Consider the following 27,010-nt stretch of genomic DNA (forward strand, 5'->3'; position numbering starts at 1 on the left):
TGGAAAGTCATATCTGCTTGGAGCCCATTCGGCCATGACCCGTCATAGCCCTCATGTGCATCATCACCTACTGCCCCTCCCGGGGTAATTATCCTTTTGATTGAGGGCATGGAGACCATTAGGACAGAGAAGGGCGGAGAGGGAAGAGGAAAACGGGAGTGAAAACAGGGAGTGTGTGTGAGGGAGAGAGAAAGGAGGGAGAGAGGCTTTTCACTTTTAAAGACTGTTGAAGAAATAAAATGACTGACAAATTTACATATTACAAGCAAAATTGAAAAAATCCACTCACATGCAGACACGGAAAATGGAAAGAGAGAGAGAGTAAGAAATGCAGAGGTACAGAGAGAGAGAGAGAGAGAGAGAGAGAGAGAGAGAGAGAGAGAGAGAGAGAGAGAGAGAGAGAGATGCAGAGGTACAGAGAGAGAGAGAGATATAGAGTAAGAAATGCAGAGGTACAGAGAGAGAGAGAAAGAGAGAGAGAGTAAGAAATGCAGAGGTACATAGAGAGAGAGAGAGAGAGAAAGAAAGAGTGAGAGAGAAAGAAATGCAGAGGTACAGAGAGAGGGGAATTGGCCGGGTGCGCTGGGGTTCCAGGCTTCTTGAGGACACAGACTCAGCACTCCGAGCCTCACACTGGGCGAGAGAGGCTTTGTTTACTCCTCCTCTGCCTCCCGCAGGCTCCCATTAGGCTCCCGGCCACAGCCTGGCCCAGCATGGCGTCATATGGAGCCGCGCTGTACAGCGGTTACCAGGTCTCACTGTCGATCTGTGCTGGAGAGCGGTTACCAGGCCTCACTGTGGATCTGTGCTGGAGAGCGGTTACCAGGCCTCACTGTGGATCTGTGCTGGAGAGCGGTTACCAGGTCTCACTGTGGATCTGTGCTGTAGAGCGGTAATCAGGCCTCACTGTGGATCTGTGCTGTAGAGTAGTAATCAGGCCTGACTGTGGATCTGTAGAGTGGTAATCAGGCCTGACTGTGGATCTGTAGAGTGGTAATCAGGCCTCACTGTGGATCTATAGAGTGGTAACCAGGCCTCACTGTGGATCTGTAGAGTGGTAATCAGGCCTCACTGTGGATCTGTGCTGTAGAGTGGTAATCAGGCCTCATTGTGGATCTGTAGAGCAGTAACCAGGGCTCTCTGTAGATATGTAGAGTTGTAACCAGGTCTCTGTAGATCTGTAGAGCAGTAATCAGGCCTCACTGTGGATCTGTGTTGTAGAGTGGTAATCAGGGCTCTCTCTAGATCTGTAGAGTGGTAACCAGGGCTCTCTGTAGATCTGTAGAGCAGTAATCAGGCCTCACTGTGGATCTGTGCTGTAGAGTGGTAATCAGGCCTCACTGTGGATCTATAGAGTGGTAACCAGGCCTCACTGTGGATCTGTAGAGTGGTAATCAGGCCTCACTGTGGATCTGTAGAGTGGTAATCAGGCCTCACTGTGGATCTATAGAGTGGTAACCAGGCCTCAGTATGGATCTGTAGAGTGGTAATCAGGGCTCTCTCTAGATCGGTAGAGTGGTAACCAGGGCTCTCTGTAGATCTGTAGAGCAGTAATCAGGCCTCACTGTGGATCTGTGCTGTAGAGTGGTAATCAGGCCTCACTGTGGATCTGTAGAGTGGTAATCAGGCCTCACTGTGGATCTGTAGAGTGGTAATCAGGCCTCACTGTGGATCTGTGCTGTAGAGTGGTAATCAGGCCTCATTGTGGATCTGTAGAGCAGTAACCAGGGCTCTCTGTAGATATGTAGAGTGGTAATCAGGCCTCACTGTGGATCTATAGAGTGGGAACCAGGCCTCACTGTGGATCTATAGAGTGGTAACCAGGCCTCACTGTGGATCTGTAGAGTGGTAATCAGGGCTCTCTCTAGATATGTAGAGTGGTAACCAGGGCTCTCTGTAGATCTGTAGAGCGGTAATCAGGCCTCACTGTGGATCTGTGCTGTAGAGTGGTAATCGGGCCTCACTGTGGATCTGTAGAGTGGTAATCAGGCCTCACTGTGGATCTGTAGAGTGGTAATCAGGCCTCACTATGGATCTATAGAGTGGGAACCAGGCCTCACTGTGGATCTGTAGAGTGGTAATCAGGCCTCACTGTGGATCTGTGCTGTAGAGTGGTAATCAGGGCTCTCTCTAGATCTGTAGAGTGGTAATCAGGGCTCTCTCTAGATCTGTAGAGTGGTAACCAGGGCTCTCTGTAGATCTGTAGAGCGGTAATCAGGCCTCACTGTGGATCTGTGCTGTAGAGTGGTAATCAGGCCTCACTGTGGATCTGTAGAGCAGTAACTAGGGCTCTCTGTAGATCTGTAGAGTGGTAATCAGGCCTCACTGTGGATCTGTAGAGTGGTAATCAGGCCTCACTGTGGATCTATAGAGTGTTAACCAGGCCTCACTGTGGATCTGTAGAGTGGTAATCAGGGCTCTCTCTAGATCTGTAGAGTGGTAATAGGGCTCTCTCTAGATCTGTAGAGTGGTAACCAGGGCTCTCTGTAGATCTGTAGAGCGGTAATCAGGCCTCACTGTGGATCTGTAGAGTGGTAATCAGGCCTCACTGTGGATCTATAGAGTGGTAATCAGGCCTCACTGTGGATCTATAGAGTGTTAACCAGGCCTCACTGTGGATCTGTAGAGTGGTAATCAGGGCTCTCTCTAGATCTGTAGAGTGGTAATAGGGCTCTCTTTAGATCTGTAGAGTGGTAACCAGGGCTCTCTGTAGATCTGTAGAGCGGTAATCAGGCCTCACTGTGGATCTGTGCTGTAGAGTAGTAATCAGGCCTCACTGTGGATCTATAGAGTGGTAACCAGGCCTCACTGTGGATCTGTAGAGTGGTAATAGGGCTCTCTCTAGATCTGTAGAGTGGTACCCAGGGCTCTCTGTAGATCTGTAGAGCGGTAATCAGGCCTCACTGTGGATCTGTGCTGTAGAGTGGTAATCAGGCCTCACTGTGGATCTGTAGAGCAGTAACCAGGCCTCACTGTGGATATGTGCTGTAGAGTGGTAATCAGGCCTCACTGTGGATCTGTAGAGTGGTAATCAGGCCTTACACTGGATCTGTAGAGTGGTAATCAGGCCTCACTGTGGATCTGTAGAGAGGTAATCAGGCCTCACTGTGGATCTGTGCTGTAGAGTGGTAATCAGGCCTCATTGTGGATCTGTAGAGCAGTAACCAGGGCTCTCTGTAGATATGTAGAGTGGTAATCAGGCCTCACTGTGGATCTATAGAGTGGGAACCAGGCCTCACTGTGGATCTATAGAGTGGTAACCAGGCCTCACTGTGGATCTGTAGAGTGGTAATCAGGGCTCTCTCTAGATATGTAGAGTGGTAACCAGGGCTCTCTGTAGATCTGTAGAGCGGTAATCAGGCCTCACTGTGGATCTGTGCTGTAGAGTGGTAATCGGGCCTCACTGTGGATCTGTAGAGTGGTAATCAGGCCTCACTGTGGATCTGTAGAGTGGTAATCAGGCCTCACTATGGATCTATAGAGTGGGAACCAGGCCTCACTGTGGATCTGTAGAGTGGTAATCAGGCCTCACTGTGGATCTGTGCTGTAGAGTGGTAATCAGGGCTCTCTCTAGATCTGTAGAGTGGTAATCAGGGCTCTCTCTAGATCTGTAGAGTGGTAACCAGGGCTCTCTGTAGATCTGTAGAGCGGTAATCAGGCCTCACTGTGGATCTGTGCTGTAGAGTGGTAATCAGGCCTCACTGTGGATCTGTAGAGCAGTAACTAGGGCTCTCTGTAGATCTGTAGAGTGGTAATCAGGCCTCACTGTGGATCTGTAGAGTGGTAATCAGGCCTCACTGTGGATCTATAGAGTGTTAACCAGGCCTCACTGTGGATCTGTAGAGTGGTAATCAGGGCTCTCTCTAGATCTGTAGAGTGGTAATAGGGCTCTCTCTAGATCTGTAGAGTGGTAACCAGGGCTCTCTGTAGATCTGTAGAGCGGTAATCAGGCCTCACTGTGGATCTGTAGAGTGGTAATCAGGCCTCACTGTGGATCTATAGAGTGGTAATCAGGCCTCACTGTGGATCTATAGAGTGTTAACCAGGCCTCACTGTGGATCTGTAGAGTGGTAATCAGGGCTCTCTCTAGATCTGTAGAGTGGTAATAGGGCTCTCTTTAGATCTGTAGAGTGGTAACCAGGGCTCTCTGTAGATCTGTAGAGCGGTAATCAGGCCTCACTGTGGATCTGTGCTGTAGAGTAGTAATCAGGCCTCACTGTGGATCTATAGAGTGGTAACCAGGCCTCACTGTGGATCTGTAGAGTGGTAATAGGGCTCTCTCTAGATCTGTAGAGTGGTACCCAGGGCTCTCTGTAGATCTGTAGAGCGGTAATCAGGCCTCACTGTGGATCTGTGCTGTAGAGTGGTAATCAGGCCTCACTGTGGATCTGTAGAGTGGTAATCAGGCCTTACACTGGATCTGTAGAGTGGTAATCAGGCCTCACTGTGGATCTGTAGAGAGGTAATCAGGCCTCACTGTGGATCTATAGAGTGGTAATCAGGCCTCACTGTGGATCTATAGAGTGTTAACCAGGCCTCACTGTGGATCTGTAGAGTGGTAATCAGGGCTCTCTCTAGATCTGTAGAGTGGTAATAGGGCTCTCTCTAGATCTGTAGAGTGGTAATCAGGCCTCACTGTGGATCTGTGCGGTAGAGTGGTAATCAGGCCTCACTGTGGATCTGTAGAGTGGTAATCAGGCCTCACTGTGGATCTGTAGAGTGGTAATCAGGCCTCACTGTGGATCTATAGAGTGGTAACCAGGCCTCACTGTGGATCTGTAGAGTGGTAATAGGGCTCTCTCTAGATCTGTAGAGTGGTACCCAGGGCTCTCTGTAGATCTGTAGAGCAGTAATCAGGCCTCACTGTGGATCTGTGCTGTAGAGTGGTAATCAGGCCTCACGGTGGATCTGTAGAGTGGTAACCAGGCCTCACTGTGGATCTGTAGAGTGGTAATCAGGGCTCTCTCTAGATCTGGTGTGTATTCAGATCAAATTAGATTTTTTTTTCTGACGGATCAATAGCTTTTCACTCAGCAGTGCATATTCTTTCCCCCAGAAGCATAGGCTTCTCCCTCGATTTTAACATCAACTCCACATCCTGCCCTCCAAAACTGTTTCACTCGCGTACACGGAAATTGATTGAGGTCCAGCATCTTTAAGCATATTCCAACCTGTTACATGTTCCTTCTTACCTTTGAGCATTGCCACATGAGTGCATCCTTTGTGGACGTATTTTTTTGGAAAGTGTGATGTATAAATGATCAACCTATGGGTCCACCTCTTCCCATCTGCTATGCATCTGCCACATCTGACATGACTTCGATGACTAACATTTGAAGGAATACAGACATTCCATTAGCCTAATTCACGTTTTCTAGCCTCTCCCGATAGGTGGAGCTGGGAGTCGAAAATGGAGCAAGGGAAAAAAGTAGGTGAAAAATAAATGATTGGAAAGAGCCCATTGTTCTGGGTTACACTTCACAGAGCTTGGCCGGTGTACTGGAACCTATGAAATATTGTCAAACCCCACCTTCTGGTCCTCTTGGTTGGCTCAGTTGCACCAGGCGAGATCAATCGAGCAGAGAAAAGTATTTGAATCCAAAACGATTATGTATTTGGCTCAGGTCTGTAGCATTTCTGTCTGAGGTAAATTCTTGCAGATGCTCACTGTTTCTGTAAAAAACAAGCCTGGCTTTATTGCGTGTTCACTCGTAACACCCTCCAGTGGAAGCAGAATGTGCATCCTTTACTGTTAGAGATCATGCAAACACCTGTCGTACGCAGGTAGAAAGCTTTCAAACATCCGAAATGACATTGAGCATCGGTGCGACACAAATGCTCAGAGACCCTGGAACTTGACTGAGATAAAAAAGAACTATATTGCTATTGTGAAATTTCCTGACGTCCACCATCTGCTCTACTGGGCGCGAGTTTGGAGTTTCACCGCTGAGAGAGAGCGAAGCAGAGAACTCTCCGCCCTCCTGTTACTACAGTCAGAGCCAGAGAAAGGTCATTCTCTTTCATTTGCAGGTGGAATAAAATGAATATATCGCGGTGCTGTTTTTTTTTTTTTCTTTCTAAGAGCTAGCTGAGTGAGACTGGTCACAATACTGAGTGTTTTTGATAAATAGTCAAGACGAGGACAAAAGCTCTGATCTCGCCGCCTTCATTTCAATAGAAGAGCAAAGTCTTGTGATGGAGTTCAATACGCGAGGGTGCATTTATTGGACAATAACGTGTCAGAGGAGACAGATTTAGATGAATGCGTCTGTATCTCTGCCCTCGGCCAGACGCAATCATATAAGAACACAACAAACATCCAGACAGTTTTATTTTCTTTTTCTGCTAGCTCTCTGCGAGGTGGTGTTCCGACCTTGGCATTTAGACCTGTGTGTTTTCCCGGTCTTTTCCGTAAATATGTTTCGATGTCTGAGCGGCGCTGCTTTTCCGCACGGCTGCTATTCTCCCTGCGAGACTGCGCGGGGCTGAAAGGAAGAGGAATAACAGGTTAAAAGCCTGGAAGCGGGGGATCTGTGGCGGTTGCGGCGGGCTAATGCAGTAAACACAGTCGCCCTGTCAGCCCTGAGACACAGCCTGAGCTGAGAGCCTCGGCCGGCTCTAATTGTGAGGCTTCTCTACCAGAGCTAATTGACCTCCGTTGTTTTATCTGAGGGAAGAAAGGCTTTGTCCTGCCAGTCCCCGTGCGTGTGTGCAGTTTAGCCCCGGTTAGCTGGAGGGCTTCACACTTCATCTCCGGCCTGAAGTCATCAGGAAACGTGTGAATTAAAGAGTGCTTTCAGCGGTTTGTTTCTTTCTGCAGTCAGCCTTGTTTTAGTGCACTATTAAATAATGATACTCAGTGTGTGTAAGTGTGGTGAACCCCCACACACACACACACAAACACACATGCACACACACATACAGTACACACACACGCATGCACACATGTGCAGTACACACACATGCATGCACTGCACACACAGACATGCATGCACACACACATACAGTACACACACACACCCCCACACACACACGCACATACACCCACACACACATGCATGCATGAACTGCACACACGGACAGACCTGCATGCACACACACATACAGTACACACACACACATACTCCCCCACACACACACACACATGCATGCATGCACTGCACGCACAGACACATACACACATACACACACATGCACACACATACTCCCATACACACACAAGCGCACAGACACACACACCCACTCCATTTCAAATGCATATGAAGTCAGTTAATTGGAAAGGAACTTGACTAATGATAAATGGCTTTAATTAGACATGCTGTGATGTGAGTAGTTGCACCAACCAGAACAAGCGTGGACTTATTAGTATTCAGTGTACAGTATGCAAATGGCTTCATATGAATAAAAATATGCTGCTGGAAAACTTGCTGGGTAATGCTTTTCTTAAGAAGCCCCAATCTGCTATATCACATTTAAAAAGCCAATAGCATTACAAAAGCAAAGCAAAAATTGAGAATACGGATATATAAAATATAAAATTGGTCTGGATTCATATCAACCTTTGCCATTCATATTAATTTTGTTAGGCTCAGAAAGTAATCCTGCATCCTATTTTTTGGATATTGCTGAGGGAAAGGGGAGTTAAGGAAGAGGCACAGTGCACGGTAGGTTTGCTTTATAATAATGAAGATATTTCTGAGGCCCAAGATATTTCTGAGATATTTCTGAAAAGCATTTACGAGGGAAACAGCATGTGCAGAATATTATTATCCAGAATGTTTGGAGGATAGTGAGAGAGGGCTAGAAGTATTTCAAAACTTGATTCAAAAAAGGAGTATGCTGGCATATTTCCAAGATTAATCTTTGTGAAATATTCTATAAACTACAGAGTATTTTTCTACTTTTCTATGCTGAATAAAACTACAGGCCTACTAAATGATGGAGACTTGGAGAAAAGAAGAGGAATTATTCCTTGAAAAAAATTGTGTTTAGGGATTTATAATATATTTATTATAATAATTTGTGATTTAGCTGACGCTTTTATCCAAAGCCACTTACAATTGATTATACTAAGCAGGGGACAATCCCCCCTGGGGCAATGTGGGGTTATGGTTTAGGGCCCAACAGCTGTGCAGAACTTATCGTGCCTACCCCAAGGCTTTAACCACCAACCTTCCTGGTTCCAGGGTAAGACAGGGATAGCCAACATGTAGCCTGATACACCTTTGGGGAAACACAATTGTGTTTTGGCTCAAACACAAGAGCGGTAGGATTATTTTGTATAAACAGACTTCCAAAAACATTTGTTAATCATTTGACATCAACTGCAAGGCGGACTGTAGAGCACATACAGGGAGCTTATCTGAGCAAGGTGCGTGGGATCTGTAGTTCCCAGACTCTTAGGACCTCTGCCTACCTTTGCTTATTAAATCCATAAAATAGATAAATTCAGTGTGAACTATAAAAAAAAAAAGCCGTATTCAGAAAAACAAAGGGTTATATGGGGACATGTTTTCTAGGTAATGTTTTTCTCGACAGTTGTTAATGCATAGCACAGTTCACCAGGTCATGTAGCAGAGGCAGAAACCCTCAGGGTGTTCTCAGGTCCAGGCTGGGTGTTAGATACACTCCAGGGTGGAGTTAAACGAGGAGTCTAGGTGAGGCTAATGGCACATTCTCGCCATTTTATTTTATTATTCTTATGCTGTAAATGGGAAGGAGAAAAGCAGTATGTCCATTTCATTGTAAGTCACAGTTAAGGACAAATGTTAATTGGACTCTGGCTACTATCTTTCCGGAACATATGGCCAAGCTTGTCTCACCCCTCAGTTTAAAAACAGACTGTCCTCTCTGTGTTCTCCCTGCTTCTTAAACCAACAGCAAGCATACGGCAGAATAACACGGGCTTACAGCACTTTGTCAGCTCGATAGACTCTGATAGTCCTGATGAAAGCTTGTTTATCTAACGGTTTGATAGGAGCATATTGTGTGAAAGATGGAGGATCTGTCCGGTACTGTGAAAAGGGCTCTTTCTCATTGATGGCAGGACGGAGCAGGTGCGCCGTCCTCACGTACCTGATCAATAACACCATCTGGTGAAAGCGCGGATTTGTGAAAACTTCAAGGTGAGGTCTCAGACTGTCACCGCTGGTGCTCCTGGGTGATTTGTGACATCGCTGTTAAACGCTGTCTAATGGACACCGCCCACGTGTTGCGGACAGCCTGACCTGTGCTCGGCTGTGTGCAACATTTACGGAAAACTGCTCCGGGCAGTTAAATACAGCAATTTTCAAATTCCATCCATCCATTAACTAAGCCTGTTATTTCTGGTCGGGGTCGGGGGGTGGGCGCTGGAGACTGGAGTACACCCTGACCAGGTCACCAATCCGTTGCAAGGTACCCATTCACTCACACACTCATACCTACATGCAATAAGCCTATTTCCCAATCAACATAACCTGCATGTCCCCCTGACTGTGGGCGGAGAGTATCCACAGGAAACTGGAGGGGCGGCCTGTAGTGTAGTGGTTTAGGTAAAGGACTGGGACACGCAAGGTCAGTGGTTCTAATCCCGGTGTAGCCACAATAAGATCCGCACAGCCGTTGGGCCCTTGAGAAAGTCCCTTAACCCTGCATTACTCCAGGGGAGGATTGTCTCCTGCTTAGTCTAATCAACTGTACGTCGCTCCGGATAAGAGCGTCTGCCAAATGCCAATAATGTAATGTAATGGAGACATGAAAACTCCACACAGAAAGGCCCTGGCCTAAATGCTGAACGATCTTTCTGCCAGGTGACAGTGCTATCCTTTCCAATTGAATAACTCAGAAATTATGGATTTGGAGTGATTTCCAATGCGGACACTCCATGCAGATCCACAGTGTGGTGGATACAGTACATAACGTCACCCAATATCCTCTTGACGAAGGGCTGATATTGGATTAGTGCATGTTTGGTTGGACACAGTATTGAAATAAGTCTAGATTCTGTCACGTTTTGTATGGAGCATATTACCTGAAGTAGTGGGGTTAATACATCTAATTTGTGTAATTAAACCCTTCGTAAAAATAATATTTTAAAAACATTGTACAATAATCAAACATTAAGATGCGATGCTTGTACTGTAAGGTCTAGTCAACCCTCGTACCAACGTCGAATATCAATGTTTTTTCTTCCTGTTAGTAGCAGAGATCTATTTACAAATTATAGATGCTTATAGTCTCAAATATACAGTATTTTGCTCGGGGCTTGATATGAGTTCATGTTTAAGATGTGATGTTGGTAGCTCTGCCAGGGGGGAAAACGTGCATGTGCACTGTCTAAATTGTGCCACTGTGGCTTTCTTTAATTGGCTTTTCTGTCAGCTCAAATGTGAGAGAAAATCTATGTCTGTGTCTACGCGTCTCCCCTTAGAACCGCGCGCTTATTCTGAAACACCCAGCGGTGTGATTGTGCGGTGTCTCACGCGGCGTGGGTATCTTTAATCTGCACCTCGCCGCGCTTCTTCATTCTGCCGGCTGTGAGCCATTATCTTCAGACAGCGCTCTGAAGGTGAGCGGAGGGTAAGACTCCTGCCTTATTAGCCGGAGGTGTCTGGATGGATTTCAGGGGAGATTTGTGACGTGGAAGTGTAAATCATACCTCGGGGAGAGGTTTGGCGGTGACGCGGAGGAGAGAGCCGGGGGGCGTCTTGCTGCATAACATTAGCGGGATGGCGGGATTAGCGGGACGGCGGGATTAGCGGGACGGCGGGATTAGCGGGACGGCGGGATTAGCGGGACGGCTGCAGACGGCGCTGGGCCCGTCGTGGAGCGGCGCTCTCCGGCTCACGCTCCTTCCTACCTTCCTGGGAAGCTTTGTGTCTCCTTTCCCCCCCCTCCCGTCCTCTCCCGACATGTTATTGCCCGCCGAACAGACAGAGTGCGTGTCCTCCAGCGCGTGATGTTGAACATGTCTGCGAGAGGCTCTGTAATGCGCTCGTGCTCCCCTGACCGGCCGATGGCGGAGATGAAAGCCACTCTGTGATGGTATCTGCAGAATGGGGTCAGGGATGCATTGCGGTGGCTAGCTGAGCGGTAATTGCGCACTATTTTTCACATGATTGTGGGGCCATGAGGAGAAGGTCTGCCGCCGCAGCATGTAAGGAGCATATGTGTGTGTGTGTGTGTGTGTGTGTGTGTCCCTGTGTATCTGTGTCTGTGTGTGTGTGTGTGTGTGTGTGTGTGTGTGTATCTGTGTGTCTGTGTGTGTGTGTGTGTGTCTGTGTGTGTGTGCGTGTGTGTCTGTGTGTGTGCGCATGTTTGTGTGTGTGTGTGTGTGTGTGTGTCTCTGTGTATCTGTGTCTGTGTTTGTGTGTATCTGTGTGTCTCTGTGTGTCTGTGTGTGTGTGTCTGTGTGTGCGCGCATGTTTGTGTGTGTGTGTGCGTGTGTGTGTCTGTGTGTGTGCTTGTGCGTGCGAGTGTGTGCGTGTGTGTGTTTGCGCGAGCGCGCGCGTGTAAATGTTCTTCACTACTGAACACTCTAAAGAATAAGACACATCCCAAAAAACAAGTGCAGTGAGGTCCATAGGTTTTTGGACAGTGGCACAATTGTAAAGTCAAAGTGCAGACTGTGGGAATCTACATCCATATCAAATGCACTGATATTGCATTTATTTCACAAACACTCGCCTCACTGTGCATCCTACCTGCAGAGAGCAGCTTAGTTTGCCGGCTTGCCACAAAGAACAAAGACAGCAGGATAGACTGACATGGACCACGCCTTAAGGGGGCACACCAAACGCAATGCATCGGCTTGAAAGTGCCAGGTGCAATACCTGTGTGATTTTAAGAAGCCCCCAGTGTAAAACGTGCTGGAGGCGTCTTTTCTGCTGTTGCTAGGCAACCGCACTCCGCTCCTGCCAATCACTTTGCCGGCTTTCTTCTCGATATTAATGGCTTTAGTGAGCTAATTCCCGCTAGCTTCAGGGGGCTAATTCCAGCTGAAAGTTTGGTTTGTCATTAATTTAGGTTTGTTAATAGAACGGATAAGCAGACGACAGTGGCTTTTGCTCTTTAAAAAAAACAACACCGTAACTTTTGTGTAATCGTCTGTGGATTGGCCAAAAGGGCAACAACAGGTTTCCAATGTGAAACCCCACCTCTACTCTAATGTGATTGGACAGCGGAGAGAAGAAGGACCGTGGCCCCAGGCTTTTTACCCGGAGCGCGGCAAAATGGGATCGTTCACAGCTCTGCGTGCATGAATGCAGTGTAGGAAACGCTTCAAACGCTTCAGAAATAATGAGGAAACGACGCCCCCAGCTGCTAAAGCACATTTCAGTGTGATCACCCCCTTATCTTACTCATTTCTCAGCTTCTTTTTAACTCTGTTTGATGGACTACTAAGTGAATGTGGTCTTCACAACAATGTTTGAATATTTTGTTCCAAATGAATTTTCCTTTCCAATGAATGCAGCCGAGATAATTCCTTCGGTTCGGTGAAACGTTTTTTTGGCATGCCACATCTAGCTGGAGAGGGCGTAGTCAAATTACATTTCTAGGCCGTTGTCACAGATCAGTTACTGCGAGGCTCATCTTCCTGAGTGGGGAGTATGAACCCAACGCGCTCTCTACATTCAGGTGGAGTACAGGGCGAAAATACGCCCCGCGCCTCACATGCTAATGTTGCTGTAAAGACATAAAAAAAGTTGATTGGAAATCCCACATCACTTGGAAGCTTAAAAGCAGCGCAACCTTGCCAATAAGACCGGACAGGCTAATAGTCCTTTTCTGTCCTAACCTGTGATTAAACAACATTGGCACACCATCAGTCATATTTATTTGGGCCTATTAAATGTAATGAATTTATGATTTAAGCTGTCATATAAATGGAGAGAGCCGGGGTGATACACGGCTTGCATTCTGGTGCTGTTTAAGGGAAGCTTTTTAATCTAGTTCTGAGGTCATTTCCCTTCCCTGGGCTTGTCTGTATGCTGAGGCTCACCTGCGTGCTAATGAAGAGGCTAACGCCTGTAGCTAACTGTAGGGTTTATAATGTGGTGAAGCTGTAGCATGAATGACTCACAGTAATGTGTGGGGATGGGGGTTTTGCTCTATCTTTTTAATGTACTGCAAATGCCAACAATCCACGTGTCAACATGGACACACACACATACAACACACACACTCTCAAATACACAAACACACACCTACCACATACACACATACACAGACATACCATACACACCACACACACACACACACACCACACCACACACACATACACAAACAGACACACACACACACACTCACATGCACAAACAGACACACACACACATGTACATGCACACATACCACACACACACACACAAATACCACACAAACACATATGCGCATTCCACACACACACACACACAAACACACACACACACATTCCATACACACACACACATACCACACAAACACACACACACACACACCATACACACACACACACACACATTCCATACACACACACACACATACCACACAAACACACACACACACACACACACACACATACACACACTAACAGACGCACTACACAGTAAATACCTGAGTGAACCTTGAGAAATATTTGAGGAGGAGCCGCAGAATGACAGAGGAAGCACAGTGGGTTTGGGCTGGAAATGACCTGAGGGGAAATGCTCATGGCGGTACACTGCTGCTCAGTGCAGACAGCACCAGGGTGACTGAGAGCGTTCTGGAGAGCTCACCCAACCAGCCTCGTTTTCTGGAGATAACTTCCCTTTCCTTCTTTTTTTTCTTTTATTTGTAGAGCGCTTTTAACAAAGGGGCTTCGTCACAAAGCAGCTTTACAGAGAACCGGCCCCCAAGAGTACGCCTAGGGCAACAGTGGCAAGGAAAAACTCCCTGCCTGATAACAGGAAGGTACCTCGAGCAGAACCTGACTCAGACGGGGAACCCATCTGCCGGTTTGATGTAAATGGTATTACTTGTAAACAGACAAATTATAGTCCAAGTAAAAGATGACTCCGGTCATGTAGAGAGAAGGCAGGAGCACCAATGGGTGGCGCTGTCACACAAGGGGACAGGCTTGGTGCTACAGCTGAATCAGCAGTGGCAGGAGAGAGTTGTACGGCTGGTCTTGGGCTGGAGCTCCGGGCCAGGAGGGGGTGCTCAGGATAGGTTGGGCTCGAGCTCCGGGCAGTTGCCCAGAGCAGGGAGAAGAGTAAAGTAACATTGTTAGGGGGTCAGATGGTAATTGGTCAGTCACAGCAGGAGAGAGAGGTGCTTGTGTGTGATAAGGATATCCCCGTCAGAATAAAGCTATGGCAGCATAGCTAGGAAAGTGGCCAACACAGCCATGAGGGCAGGCTTGAGACAGTCACCACCAGACTGCTTCAGCTTAACACAGCTCTACCAACAATGATCCACTGACAGCACTGACCACTAAGTCCACCAGACTCTATAGCTTATGCCAGCCACCCACTCCTGCCCTCTGTATATACCACAGGAATACGCAGAGCGCCCAAATCATGACAGAAATGTTTACGGTTCTCGGCCAAGTTTTGTGGGCCAATTTTGTTTTGGCAAAGTATAAAGTCCATTGGACACACTCATACTGTATGCTCTACTTTCAAATGCACACCCCAAGAAGGCAATTCCTCTCGATTTTACGTTTCGATTCATCACCATTCCTTAGAAAGGAACTTTGGCTTTCTAACTTGCTAAAAGGACAGCTCTCCATCCTCATGTGATCAGTTGCTGTTGATGATGCCATTTTGTGGTCGGTGAAAAGTATCTTCTATGGCTTTTAATACAATAACCACAGCTGCAGTCGCTGCGAGGTGGCAGTTTGTGTTGCTATGGTGACTTTGCTTTCATCGTTTAAGTAGTTAGAGTTTGAGTTGTTTGCCAAGAAAAAGCCCTTTGGTCCACTCGGGGAAGGTGTTTTGGGAGTCTTCCTTGCCAGATCCGAACTTGGTGAAGGCAGAGTTACAGTCAGCCACCATTTTGTCATGAAGAAGGCAGAATGCAATCATGTCCCCTTTCTTCTGCGGTTTCCATGCTACACTTTGTAATGCACATGAAATTAGCACCCACTGATTAATATAGTATTAACAGGGAGGACTTTAGTGTGAGTGTGGCCCAAAGCCCATGGCAGTAATTTCCATTACTTTTTTCAAAGTAAAAGAGGAGAACAGGGAACAGCCTTTGCTGTACGTGATTTCATTTTAAATCAGACTACGATTAGCAACCGCTAGACTTTAAACCACTGGAAATGCTATTGTTGCAGTTCTTGTGTTCCCTCTCCATAAAAAAATGTACCGGTAAGTGGACCATTGCCGAACTGTAACGTTTAGCTCACATACTGTAAGGTTACATTTGAAAAGATTTAGCATCTATTATGCATAACAATAATCACCAGTTATTATAACGGAGTGTTTTGTGCCTGAAACCATGAAGACCGCTTTGTTCTTTTTACAGCAACTTCGTTTACCACTGCAACAAAATGTGTGTGCTTTTGTATTTGTGTGTGTGCGTGTGTGCATGCATGCGTACATGCCTATGTGTGTGGAATAATGTGTGTTTGTGTGTGTGCTAATATGCGTTCACCTCTCTGTATGCTTTTCTCTGTGTGTGTGTGTGTGTGTGTGTGTGTGTGATTAATTATCCCATTTCTCTGAACAAGTGGTTTTATTAATGGTGTGATCCACTGGCCCACAGTGTGGAGGAGAGCAGCCTGTCACACTCAGTCCGTCCTCACTTCCTGTCTCACGCCTATGGCCTTGTACAATGGGCCCAGGCCTCTGCCTCACTCCCTGTCTCTCACACTCATCCTTCACCTGCAGGACTTCTACAAAACATAGTCCCAGTGTTTACCCCTTCCCGATTTCCTCTATTACTGCATATTTGTCACACTGAAGGGTTTCAGATATTCAGACAAAATGTAATATTAGACGAAAGTAAACCGAGTAAACACAAAAACGCATTATAAATAAATATTGTTATTTAATTTACTTTTTCACAGCACTGTATATGTTGGCAGAGTTTCTCTATCTCTTTCTGATTGAATTTGAAATCTCATTTGAAATCTTAAAAGGGAAAGCGTTATTGAGCCGAGCAGGTGCTCTGCCTCCGTCAGGACTGGATTTCTCTCCGCGAGAAAGCTGTCAGCACGCCAGAGAGTGTTCCCCTGCTCGAGCCGAAATGGCCGTTTGTTTCATTACATTACATTACATTACAGGCATTTAGCAGACGCTCTTATCCAGAGTGACTTACAGTGAAGTGCAAATCAAACCCAGGAACAAGTGCGTTCAGGACCCTAGAGGAAAGTACAGTTCCGAGTCCTAGTGTGATCACATAGATACAACTTGAACCCTTGAAGAGTATATCAACTTACCAACTAGCATACCACGATTGGCAGATAGAGTACCCTGAGTCCTACAATTATACAATTATACAACTATACATTTCCTGTGAAAAACGCAACTCTGCATGCCTGTGAATTCTGGGCAGCATTTCTGCAAATTATTTTTTAGTATTTCTGCTGTTAAGGAAGATGCATTGTGTTAGTGCAACCTGGCTGTTCAGTGGATGAGTCAGAGAGAGCTTTAGCTTCGTACATTCACCCGATCAGCCTGGGGTTTGTGCTACCCTCTTCTGCCAGCACTGGGTTAAATTAATGAAAACGATTGGTAAATATTTATGCACAATTAATCTTGTTTTTTCTCCCAATAACCATTGTTCTTATTATCCGATACCCAATAAAACTATACCCAAGCTCTTTGTTCATTCTAGGAGAAACAGAGTATGACCAGTTTCTGCATTAATCAGCTTTATTTGAGAATTGCGGCTCTGATTACAATAGGCTTCAGTTTATCAGGACAGTGTGACTGTAGGTGGACTTGTCCTCTCGTTGTGGGGAGCTGCACCTTTTTCAGTGTGTCAGTAATTCTGCTGGCCTCGTCCAATCTGGCAACCACCCACGAATCGCGTGAGTCACCCGCGAAACTGCACAGCCTTGCTGCAGGTTTTTTACTTTTTTAATAAAATCCCCCAAAATGTCTGATACCTGGCCTTTGGAGACTTGGCATGGCTTCCCACTGAACAGAAAAAACACTCATGAAGGCTGAAGTAAGAATCGCATATGGGTGGTTTTATGAATATTACATTATTAAGAATCGTGTGGGTTATTCGTGTTATGCCATTTTTATCAAACAGAGATACCGCGTTTTTCACATTCAGACGGTCTGTCCAATGGCTTAATCCAGCTCTCCCCTTAACGTCCCTGTTGAGTTTTCAAAAGGCAATCCCATCCACAAATGCACCTGCTCCCTCATGTCTTATAAAGCCCAAATCATTCTGCCCCCCCCCCCCCCCCCTCAGACACATTCTGTTACCCCAGATAAATCAGGCCTGGTTCAGCCTACATCACATCACAGTCTCTGTCCGGGGAGGCCCAGTCCGGGGGTTTCACTGTTTACCCCTGAGAGGCTCCTCTCTCCTCTCTCCATCCTAATCTCACGGCAGAAAGACCTAAACGGCCTAGGGAAGGATCCAATCTCACTCTTAAATGGAGCAATGTCAAGGAGTGCTGGTAGACCCACCCGAGAGACAGCACCGACGTGCCAGACTTAAGCCTTTTCATTTTATTTCTTTATTTATTTATTTTAAAAGGGCCCTCAGGCCCTTATCCAGGTCTTGTCTGCGGTTCAAACTGTATTAAATCATGTGCGTTGTGGGTAAAGATGACACAGGATCTGTCATTTTTTTATTGATGTCCTGGGACACACCCAGCATCGCAGGCTAGCTTGAACAATTAAAACCCCTATTTTTCTTTTCTCCTAATTACCAGTGTGCGCTCTCGACGAGTGCGGACTTTAAAATAATTAGCGGCCCGGATGTGCCTCTCCTTCATCATTATCCTGTTGTGTGTACAGCCGTCTCAGCCGGGGAAGGGAGACGGATGGGTGGCTGTGTCACTTCAGACCACGGAAAACCAAGGGCTCAGACTAAGGCCTCAAAATCAGGGGAGGATTTCTCTAAGCAGGATTACCGAGCAGGCTGGGTAACTGCGGGGAGTGAAACCCAGAACCCTCCAAAATCTCGAACATGGACTCAAGTAAAACGAACTGTTCTGGGTTTTTACTCAGCGCAGTTATCCAACTAACTCCGTAATCCTGCTTCGTGAAATACCACCCGCATTTCAGAAGTTCTCATCTTAAAACTGAGCCATATTCCTCAGGGTTGTTTTAACTGCCTGTGGTGCTTCACAGCCTAATCTAACCTTAGAGATTCCTGTCTCCTGTCAGCCTCTCCGCTTTTAATATCTTATCGTGGAGGAAACCCGAGGGAACGTCTTAATGCGTGACCCAAATTTATAGTGCAGTGCCCATAAAATTTGCAAGTGGATCAGTGTAGGTGGCATCTGACAGTTTTCTTTTTTTAGTGCCAGAAAGCCTCTTCTTGATGTTGGTGTGCTGTTCTGTTGACATCTCCCAAGCAATATTTACACACAGCCCACCGGTGAGTCAGTTAACACGGTTAAGTTTGTGATCTGCTTCTCTCCTTGCAGCAACACTGTCTCACGATTGTCCGTTACATTTTATTTAGCAGGCACTTTTATCCGAAGTGACATACAAAACAGCATATACAACATAGGTCATACAACAAACAACCAAACACGTCAGGTTAGGTACAATTCATATATGACTGGTTGTAAGGCCATGAACATATGTCCAGTACACAAGGTAGATAGACCAAGTCTGTAACTATCATACCAAGACAACTTCCACTTGAGGAACTACAATACCAAGACCAATACAAATGCAAAAGTCCGAGATTAAGGTATGAAGTACAAGGTATGAAATACAATATCGAAGTACGTATTGGTGTGTTCAAGTATACAAACTGTATAAGTTGATAGTTCCAGTCATGGATGCCGATTGGTCAACCTGCCTTCTTAAAAGTACCAATACTCATGGTGTAGCTCTGCTGCACAGAATGCTTGTACACCATTTAAATATTACTGCACCTTCCACTATCATAAACATCTGAGATGTCCAAACATTGTGCAGAGCTGTCAGCCACAATAAAATATAAGACTTTTAATATCCCATTAGCCTCCTTTTAAGTAGATTAAGTGTATTCTGTGTGAAAAACTCTGCATCATTTAGTGCTTAATAAAAACGCCCTAGTTGTGCCAGTGTTCATATCAGTGTGTTCTGCCCTGCCAGTACTGCTGAAGATATGAAGATGATAATCTTTCCAGTACAAACAGTGATGATCATAGCCTTCTGATTTATTCTAATTGATGTTAAATATTGATATTGATAAGTTATGAACACAGGAGCAGTCTGTTCTGTACTGTTCTCTGTGTGAGTATCTGTGTATGAGTGTCAATGTTTATGTGTGTGTGTGTGTGTGTGTGAGTGTCATGTTGGTGTGTGTGTGGGTGGATGGGTGTGTGTGTGTTTGTGTGTGTGCATGTTAGTATGTGTATGAGTATCATGTGTGTGGGTGAATGGGTGTGTCTGTGTTTGCTAGTGTGTGTGTGTGTGTGCATGTTAGTGTGTGTATGAGTGTCATGTGTGTGGGTGGATGTTAGTGTGTGTGTGTGTGTGTGTATGTATGTGAGTGTGTGTATGTGCTGTATGTGTGTGTATGTATGTGAGTGTGTGTATGTGCTGTATGTGTGTGTGTGTATATGTGTGTGTATGTTAGTGTGTGTGTGTGTGTATGTGTGTGTATGTATGTGAGTGTGTGTATGTGCTGTATGTGTGTGTATGTGTGTATGTTAGTGTGTGTGTGTATGTGTATGTATGTATATGAGTGTGTATGTATGTATGTATATGAGTGTGTGTGTACTGTATGTGTGTATGTATGTATATGAGTGTGTGTATGTATGTATGTATGTGTGTGAGATGGATCAGATGGATCAGTCCTGCTGTAGGGTGCCCTGTCAGTCTGTGCCCAGACGCGGCTGGCTGGAATGGGGGCTGTGGCTCTAATTAAACCCTGCAGGCATCCCTCCCCTCCTCTCTGAGTCAGAATGAGACAGAAGTTCAGTTCTGGAACAAAGCACACCCCGCACTCTGGCACATTTCAACAATGCCAGACTGAGTTCTCATTTTATGATGAGCACTGACGGGGTTCCTCTCTTCTTCAGTGGCAGTGAAGGGTGAGGCTTGCAGTGCTGCTCTGTGACAGACAGGGGGCGCACATGCTCACAAACACACACACACACACACACACACAAACACTGACTACATTACATTAGATTATTGGCATTTGGCAGACGCTCTTATCCAGAGCGACGTACAGTTGATTAGACTGGAGCAGGAGACAATCCTCCCCTGGAATGCAGGGTTAAGGGCCTTGCTCAAGGGCCCAACAGCTGTGCGGATCTTATTGTGGCTACACCAGGATTAGAACCACCGACCTTGCGGGTCCCAGTCCTTTACCTTAACCACTACGCTACAGGCTGCCCTGTACTATCGCACACGCCTACTCATACACACACAAACACTGACATACACACATATACTAACACACACACGCACACACATGTATATTCTCTCACCCACACACACAGAACAATACACTGTCGAGTGAGCCCAGCCTTAGTTTAGCCAGAGAATAGCCCCAGAGTTTTTCACACATTTTATTTAGCAGATGCTTTAATCCAAAGCGACATGCAAAAGAGTGAATATCAAGGTCTTATAACAAACAACCTATGAGATATGACACAATTCATATATGACTGGTTGTAAGGCCATGAACATATGTCCAGTACACAAGGTAGAAAGCCCATGTCTGTAACAACAGAGTACCGAGGCAAATAAAAATGTCTAGTCCTAGATTAAAGTACAAGGGGCTAAAGATGAAAAACAAGTGACAATAGATTAGGGGACTCCTGCAAAGGAGTTAATGGTACAATAGGTCATTTTGGACTTCTAACGGTCAAGAGCGGAATAGCAGCAACAAATAAGCTCTAACCACAACGCGCTGACGTTGAAAAATTATTGACTGTGGCAATGAGAACCAATTTTCAACCAAGAAGCTTGTATTATTGTACAGTTATACAATGTTTTGGTACAGAGTGGCGGGCCATCAACTGTATGTTTTGAAACCTGAATTTAAGGACTGAACACTGGCAGAGGGTGAGTCAACATGTCACTGAGCCTTTTTCAATGATTTACAATGGCCTTGTAACAATGTTTTAACACAAAAATCTTTCCTATTGTACCTTTAAACAAGCTATTCTATTAAATAGGCTAGACTGAGATTACACTTTCTATGAATGGTTCTTTATAAGAGCTGTATAAGATATAAGCAGTGCATAGCACACTAATACATTCTACATAACCATCCTCTAATCCTTATGACATCACCTCCAGATTGACATAGCATGTCCCCACTGATATGGCACTGAAGTAGCATGACTAAGACAATGCCAATTTACCGTTATTAACATGCAGAGAGTAAGTATTTACGACTTTGTCATTGTCCCTCTTATGGAGACAGGCAGCAGTGATTATGAAGGAGATGAATAGCTCTTTTAGAAGTACACATGGCAATGGCAGGAGTGAAGGCTGCTCCTCTGTTTAAGGTGGCATTGTGAATTCAGCACCATGGTCAGCACTAGTTCCACACACACAAGAGCTGCAGGACCATGGACAGCACCAGTCCCAGTTATTCATCGCAGCAAAAATTCCTGCTCACAAAAGATACATATATGACATATTATTGATAATAAATGGCGAGGCAATAGGTTATTGCTATTGGTTATTGTGATAGGTTTTTGTGATAGCTTATTGTTAATGCACTGAAGGAGAGTGGAGAAAGAGTGAAAGAGACAGTTGGCTTCGCTTCACGAAGTGACATCACCTCCCAGATGCAGTTTCATCTGTCGTCAGTGTGTGAATTATGGAGTACTGTTACTCTGACAGGATCCTGAAGCATGGCAGAGCCAAGCTGGGTTATTATAAGTACACGAGCATCACTTTGGAAATTACATGTCCTGAAGTCTTAGCACTTTGTCCTTAACTTTGACAGATAAAATGTAAGTAATCAGTAGTGCTCTCCTGAATTGTTAATCCAGGATTCTTGTACAGTGTATTGTGCTTGAATTGAATACTGAATCTAAGGCTGGCGTATGTGTGTGTGTGTGTGTGTGTGTCTGTGCGTGTCTGTGCATGTATTTGTATGTGTGTGTGTGCATGTGTTTGTATGTCTGTGTGTGTGCATGTGTTTGTATGTTTGTGTGTGTGTGTGTGTGTGTCTTTCTGTGTGTGTCACCTTTACATGATGCATGGACACTGGTAGCTCACCTGCCTGTTTCCCTGACTGAATCCCTCAGCATGTTTGCATGCAGAAGGGTGACTGTAAAGCCTGGAACAAGCACACTCAAACCTGTCCCCAATCCCAGTCCAGGCCTGGCTTCCTTTCTCCCGGGTAATTAACTGACAAATGAGTGTGACTGATTAGCTGGATGGTCTACACACCTGCCTCCCAGGTAAACGGAGGGTGAAAGCCAGCAGTTCCTCACCGTGATCTGAGTTACAGGCACCGAGAACCTCAACCGCAGTGATTAGAACACGGTCTGAAATGCGATTAGCAGGAGGAGCACACCGTGATCTGAGCCCAGGACTGTAACACAGCACGGGATTTTCAGCGCCCAGGACTGTAACACAGCACGGGATTTTCAGCGCCCAGGACTCTAACACAGCACAGGATTTTCAGCGCAGAGAGCCCAGGACTCTAGCACTGTGCAGGATGTTAAAGACAGGGAGTTGTGAATGGGCGGGGGGGGGGGGGGGGGGGCGGGTAGAGGGGGTTGGAGTGTATCTGCGGGGCGAGGCAGAGGCAGGTGGTATGAATTATTAACGATGAGAGACGCTTGGACATGTTGTTCCTGGTCTCTGAGACTCGGAGCGGAGCTGCAGAACACTGCATTAATCTCATTCTCAGAGTCCTTCAGCTGCACTAAAGAGCACAGCACAGCCAAATATAGCTGTTAAAAAGATACATATCTTTCCATTATTAATATTCCTGATTTTTTATATATATTCTATAGCTATTGCTTGTATTTATACATGCATTTCTGTATATATATTGTGTGTGTGTTTGTTTCTAATACAGACAGATTAGGCCTAGTCCTAGACTAAATTGAACTTTGAATGGAGAGTTGCCATCCAAAACCCCAGGACTAAGCTTAATCTGTGTCTGTGAAACTGGCCCATTATCTGAAAAATGAGATCAGATTAGTTTACCTTGAAAGCAGATTCTATGATGTAGTATATGCGCGCGTGTGTGCGTGCTTGCGTGTGTGTGAAAGCAGGCTCTAAGGTCTGTGTGTGTGTGTGTGTGTGCGTGTGTGAAAGCAGGCTCTAAGGTCTGTGTGTGTGCGTGTGTGCATGTGTGTGTGTGCGTGTGTGTGTGAAAGCAGGCTCTAAGGTCTGTGTGTGTGCACATGTGTGTGCGTGCGTGCGTGCGTGTGTGTGTGTTTGTGTGAAAGCAGGCTGTAAGGTCTGTGTGCTTGCGTGCGTGCGTGCGTGTGTGTGTGTGTGTGTGTGTGTGTGCATGCATGTGTGCATGTGTGTGTGTGTGTGTGTGTGTGTGTGTGAAAGCAGGCTCTAAGGTCTGTGTGTGTGCACATGTGTGTGCGTGCGTGCGTGTGTGTGTTTGGAGCTGGCGTGTCTCGTGCAGCTTCATGATCTGCTCAGTGTCTCTGAAGCCCTGTCTCCTGTGCCATGAATAAGGGAAAACAGCGCTGTGAAGTTTTTCCTTTTCTCTAGGTTTCTGTTTTTTCCTGGAGACTTCTGTTCTCACTGTGCTGTAGATCCTCACTCTCTCTCACACACACCTCCCCTCTCTCTCTCAGACCCTCCAAGTCTTGTTGAAGGGGACACGACACCCTCCAGGACAAGGATGGAGTCACCATGGAAACCACTTCTTCTCCTGTCAGTCATCAGTGGCCTCTCAGGTAAGACACAGGAATTCTGGGATAATTACCAGAGCTCTGGGTTTTTTTGTTCTTCATTTCATTTTTCACCTGCCCCCAACAGTCCTTAAAACAACACAAGAAGAGAGTACAGCATTACACGGGCAAAGTACGAAGAAAAGTACTACATTATTTAATATCTTTATTCCCCAACCATTTGAAGAGCAGGAATTTTTTTGGAATGTTTTTTCCAAAATTCTAAGAACTCAGTGTTCTAGAACTCCAGTACTGATTGTTACATCAGCATTAGAATGTTCAGTTAACCCTCTGGGGTTGCCGATGTCGTCGGCAGCACCAACAAGATCAGATCTACTTTCCTTTCTATTTGGATGATTCACTTTGTGAGATTTTACCATCCTGATGCAACGAACATATTCACAGAAACCTTAGAATCCTGACTTCGCAATGCACCTATTGACGAATAATATTAATAGTTTTAATTAGAGGATTATAATGTTCAGTTAAGGAAATTAGAGCATTAGAACGTCCAGTTAAGAACAGTAGAGCATTAGAATGTTCAGTTTAGAACATTAGAATATTAGAATGTTCAATTAAGTAAATTTTTTCCTTAAAAGTACCATCTACAGCTCTGACCCCAAGAAGTCATGAGAATTACCACAGAGCTCTTAAAGAGCTGTTTGAAACCATTTTCGAGTGAGAGTGAGAGTTGGCTGAAATGAGAGTTGGCTGAAACATAGACTTAATTGGACTGCATACTTGAGTAATTACTGTCAAATGATTTCACAGCTTTTGTTGTTTTTTTTCTTCTTCTTTTCTATAAATGAGAAGTCTTTGACAGAGTGAACTATTAGTGTGATATGCATATGCATCCCTGGGGTTTTGGAACATACTACGACACTTCAGTACCCCACCCCCCCACCCCCCACCTTAGAACAGTGAAGTCAAAATGACAGGAAGACTACAGCACAGTTTATTCAGCTGTTGCTTCTATCCAAAATGACATTCGGTTGGTTAGACTAAGCAGGGGCCAATCCCCCCTGGAGCAATGTGGGATTAAGGGTCTTGCTCAAAGGCCCAACAGCTGTGCAGAGCTTATTGTGGCTACACAGGAGCTTGAACCACCAACCTTCCAGATCCCGGTCACATAACCTTGCCACTAGGCTACATGCTGACCCCCTAGAGCAAATACTTCTGATATGTTACCATTTAGCTTTAACTACTGACACCAGTGGAGGATGGTGTTCTTCTGGACAGCTTGGTTCCTCCTTGCCGTTGTTTGACTGCTGTTCTCACCTCCGTGGAGGTTGTGTTTTACCACACTTGGTTCTTTAGAGGGTTCAGGGCTGGATTTCCTCAGACAAATGGTCTTTGTGACAGTGTCTGCGAAAAGAGCTGTACTGTACGGAAATTGAATTGAAATGAGCAGTGGATATGAATGAGCCTATGAGCCAGCACTGATCTCTATCTATTAATCAAACTCATTTATTTTGCCGGCGGCATGGATGGTGCAGTGGGTAGCACTGCCGCCTCACCGCAAGGAGGTCCTGGGTTCGAGGCCCCGGTGTGCAGAGTTTGCATGTTCTCCCCGTGTTTGCGTGGGTTTCCTCCCCCAGTCCAAAGACATGCAGGTTAGGCTGATTGGAGAGTCTAAATTGCCCATAGGTATGAGTGTGTGAGTGAATGGTGTGTGTGCCCTGCGATGGACTGGCGACCTGTCCAGGGTGTATTCCTGCCTTTCACGCAATGTATGCTGGGATAGGCTCCAGCCCCCCTGCGACCCTGTTAAGGATAAGCAGGTTAGGATAATGGATGGATGGATGGATGGATTTATTTTGCCAGTATCCATGATTTCAAGGCAAACACACACACAGGCAGATTGCACATGTATGTACCACACATTACCATGAAACCTTCCCAATAATATTCATAATCAAGACATTCAGGTCCAGTATCTTCTGTGTTTTCAGAGCTGGTTTCAGGGCATTGATTTGATGATTAAAAGTGCAGTTTTCTGGGTTAATCCAGATGTTGAGCTGGTCTGTACAGGCTGAGATATGCGCTGGGCTCTGACATCCAGGCGGGAGTATGGAGGACCTTGAAATGTTCTGCCGTCCTGCTCAATGCTTGGAAGTGTGAGCAAATTACAGCTGAGCGGAGGCCAGTGCTATAAGTGACAGACATATTCCCCTGGGCTAGCAGCCCACAACCTGCAGAATCTTAAAGAGCTAGGCCCCTGCACGGTCTGCTGAGTAGAGTGATGTTTAAACCAATGGGAGCAGTGGAGCAAAATCGCATTATGTAATCCTTATTTAATGGATGAAAAAGCTCCTTGGATAGAGATTGACTGTGTATAGCCACCCTGTTATTTTGTGTGAATTGAGTCTTTTTTTTGTTGAGTAAATTGAGCAAAAGTTGAAATCGAAAATAAACTTTTATCCCCTAGAAAAACACCCACATACTGCTTCCTGTTGGAACAGAAAGGGGATAAGTACGGCCATGATGTCACTTTACTTGTGGACAACAGAGAGGAACCAATCACGGAGTATGTTGGTAACAACCAGTAGAACAATGCCAGTGGTGATTGGCGAATACTTTTGGATATACTTCCAGGACCAGGATATACTAGCACATAGCGGCCAGCTGTTCCACCAATCAGCAGTACTGCCATTGTTACACTTGTTATAACATTACATATGGCTATTACATTGCTATACATTGTTATACTGGCTATAACGTTGTTGTACATTGTTATACTGGCTGTTATGAATGTGCTGTGTAAATGTTGGGGCATCAAATGTTGGGGCATCACTTGACATGTTTGGGCATCACCAACTACGCCATCTACGCCGTCCCTGTTAGAGACCTTTGGCGAGATCTCTGTCAGCATCAGAAACGAGGTGCTCTGTCGCTTGCTCCAAATTTTTTAATTTCATTTTTTTGTACTTTTTGTAAATGGTTTTTGTTCACAAGGTCATGGCATACCTGTGTGGCTGGCAGGAAAGCGAGTAATTTGTTCTTTACTCCGCAGAGGGTTGGACAGATGCTCGAGAGTCTTTAAAA

At 45.7% G+C, this 27,010-nt stretch overlaps 1 protein-coding gene across 1 annotated transcript in view; it reads left to right on the forward strand.

Moving 5' to 3' along the window:
- LOC133107871 (contactin-5-like) overlaps positions 1-27,010 on the forward strand; it is a 242,674-nt gene that overhangs the window by 57,108 nt on the left and 158,556 nt on the right. Inside the window, 1 exon segment of the mRNA XM_061217139.1 lies at positions 23,870-23,971. Coding sequence (XP_061073123.1) covers positions 23,917-23,971 — 55 coding nt within the window. The 5' untranslated portion in view covers positions 23,870-23,916.

The sequence above is a fragment of the Conger conger genome, chromosome 13 (assembly GCF_963514075.1).
Source record: "Conger conger chromosome 13, fConCon1.1, whole genome shotgun sequence".
Classification (NCBI taxonomy): Eukaryota; Metazoa; Chordata; class Actinopteri; order Anguilliformes; family Congridae; genus Conger; species Conger conger.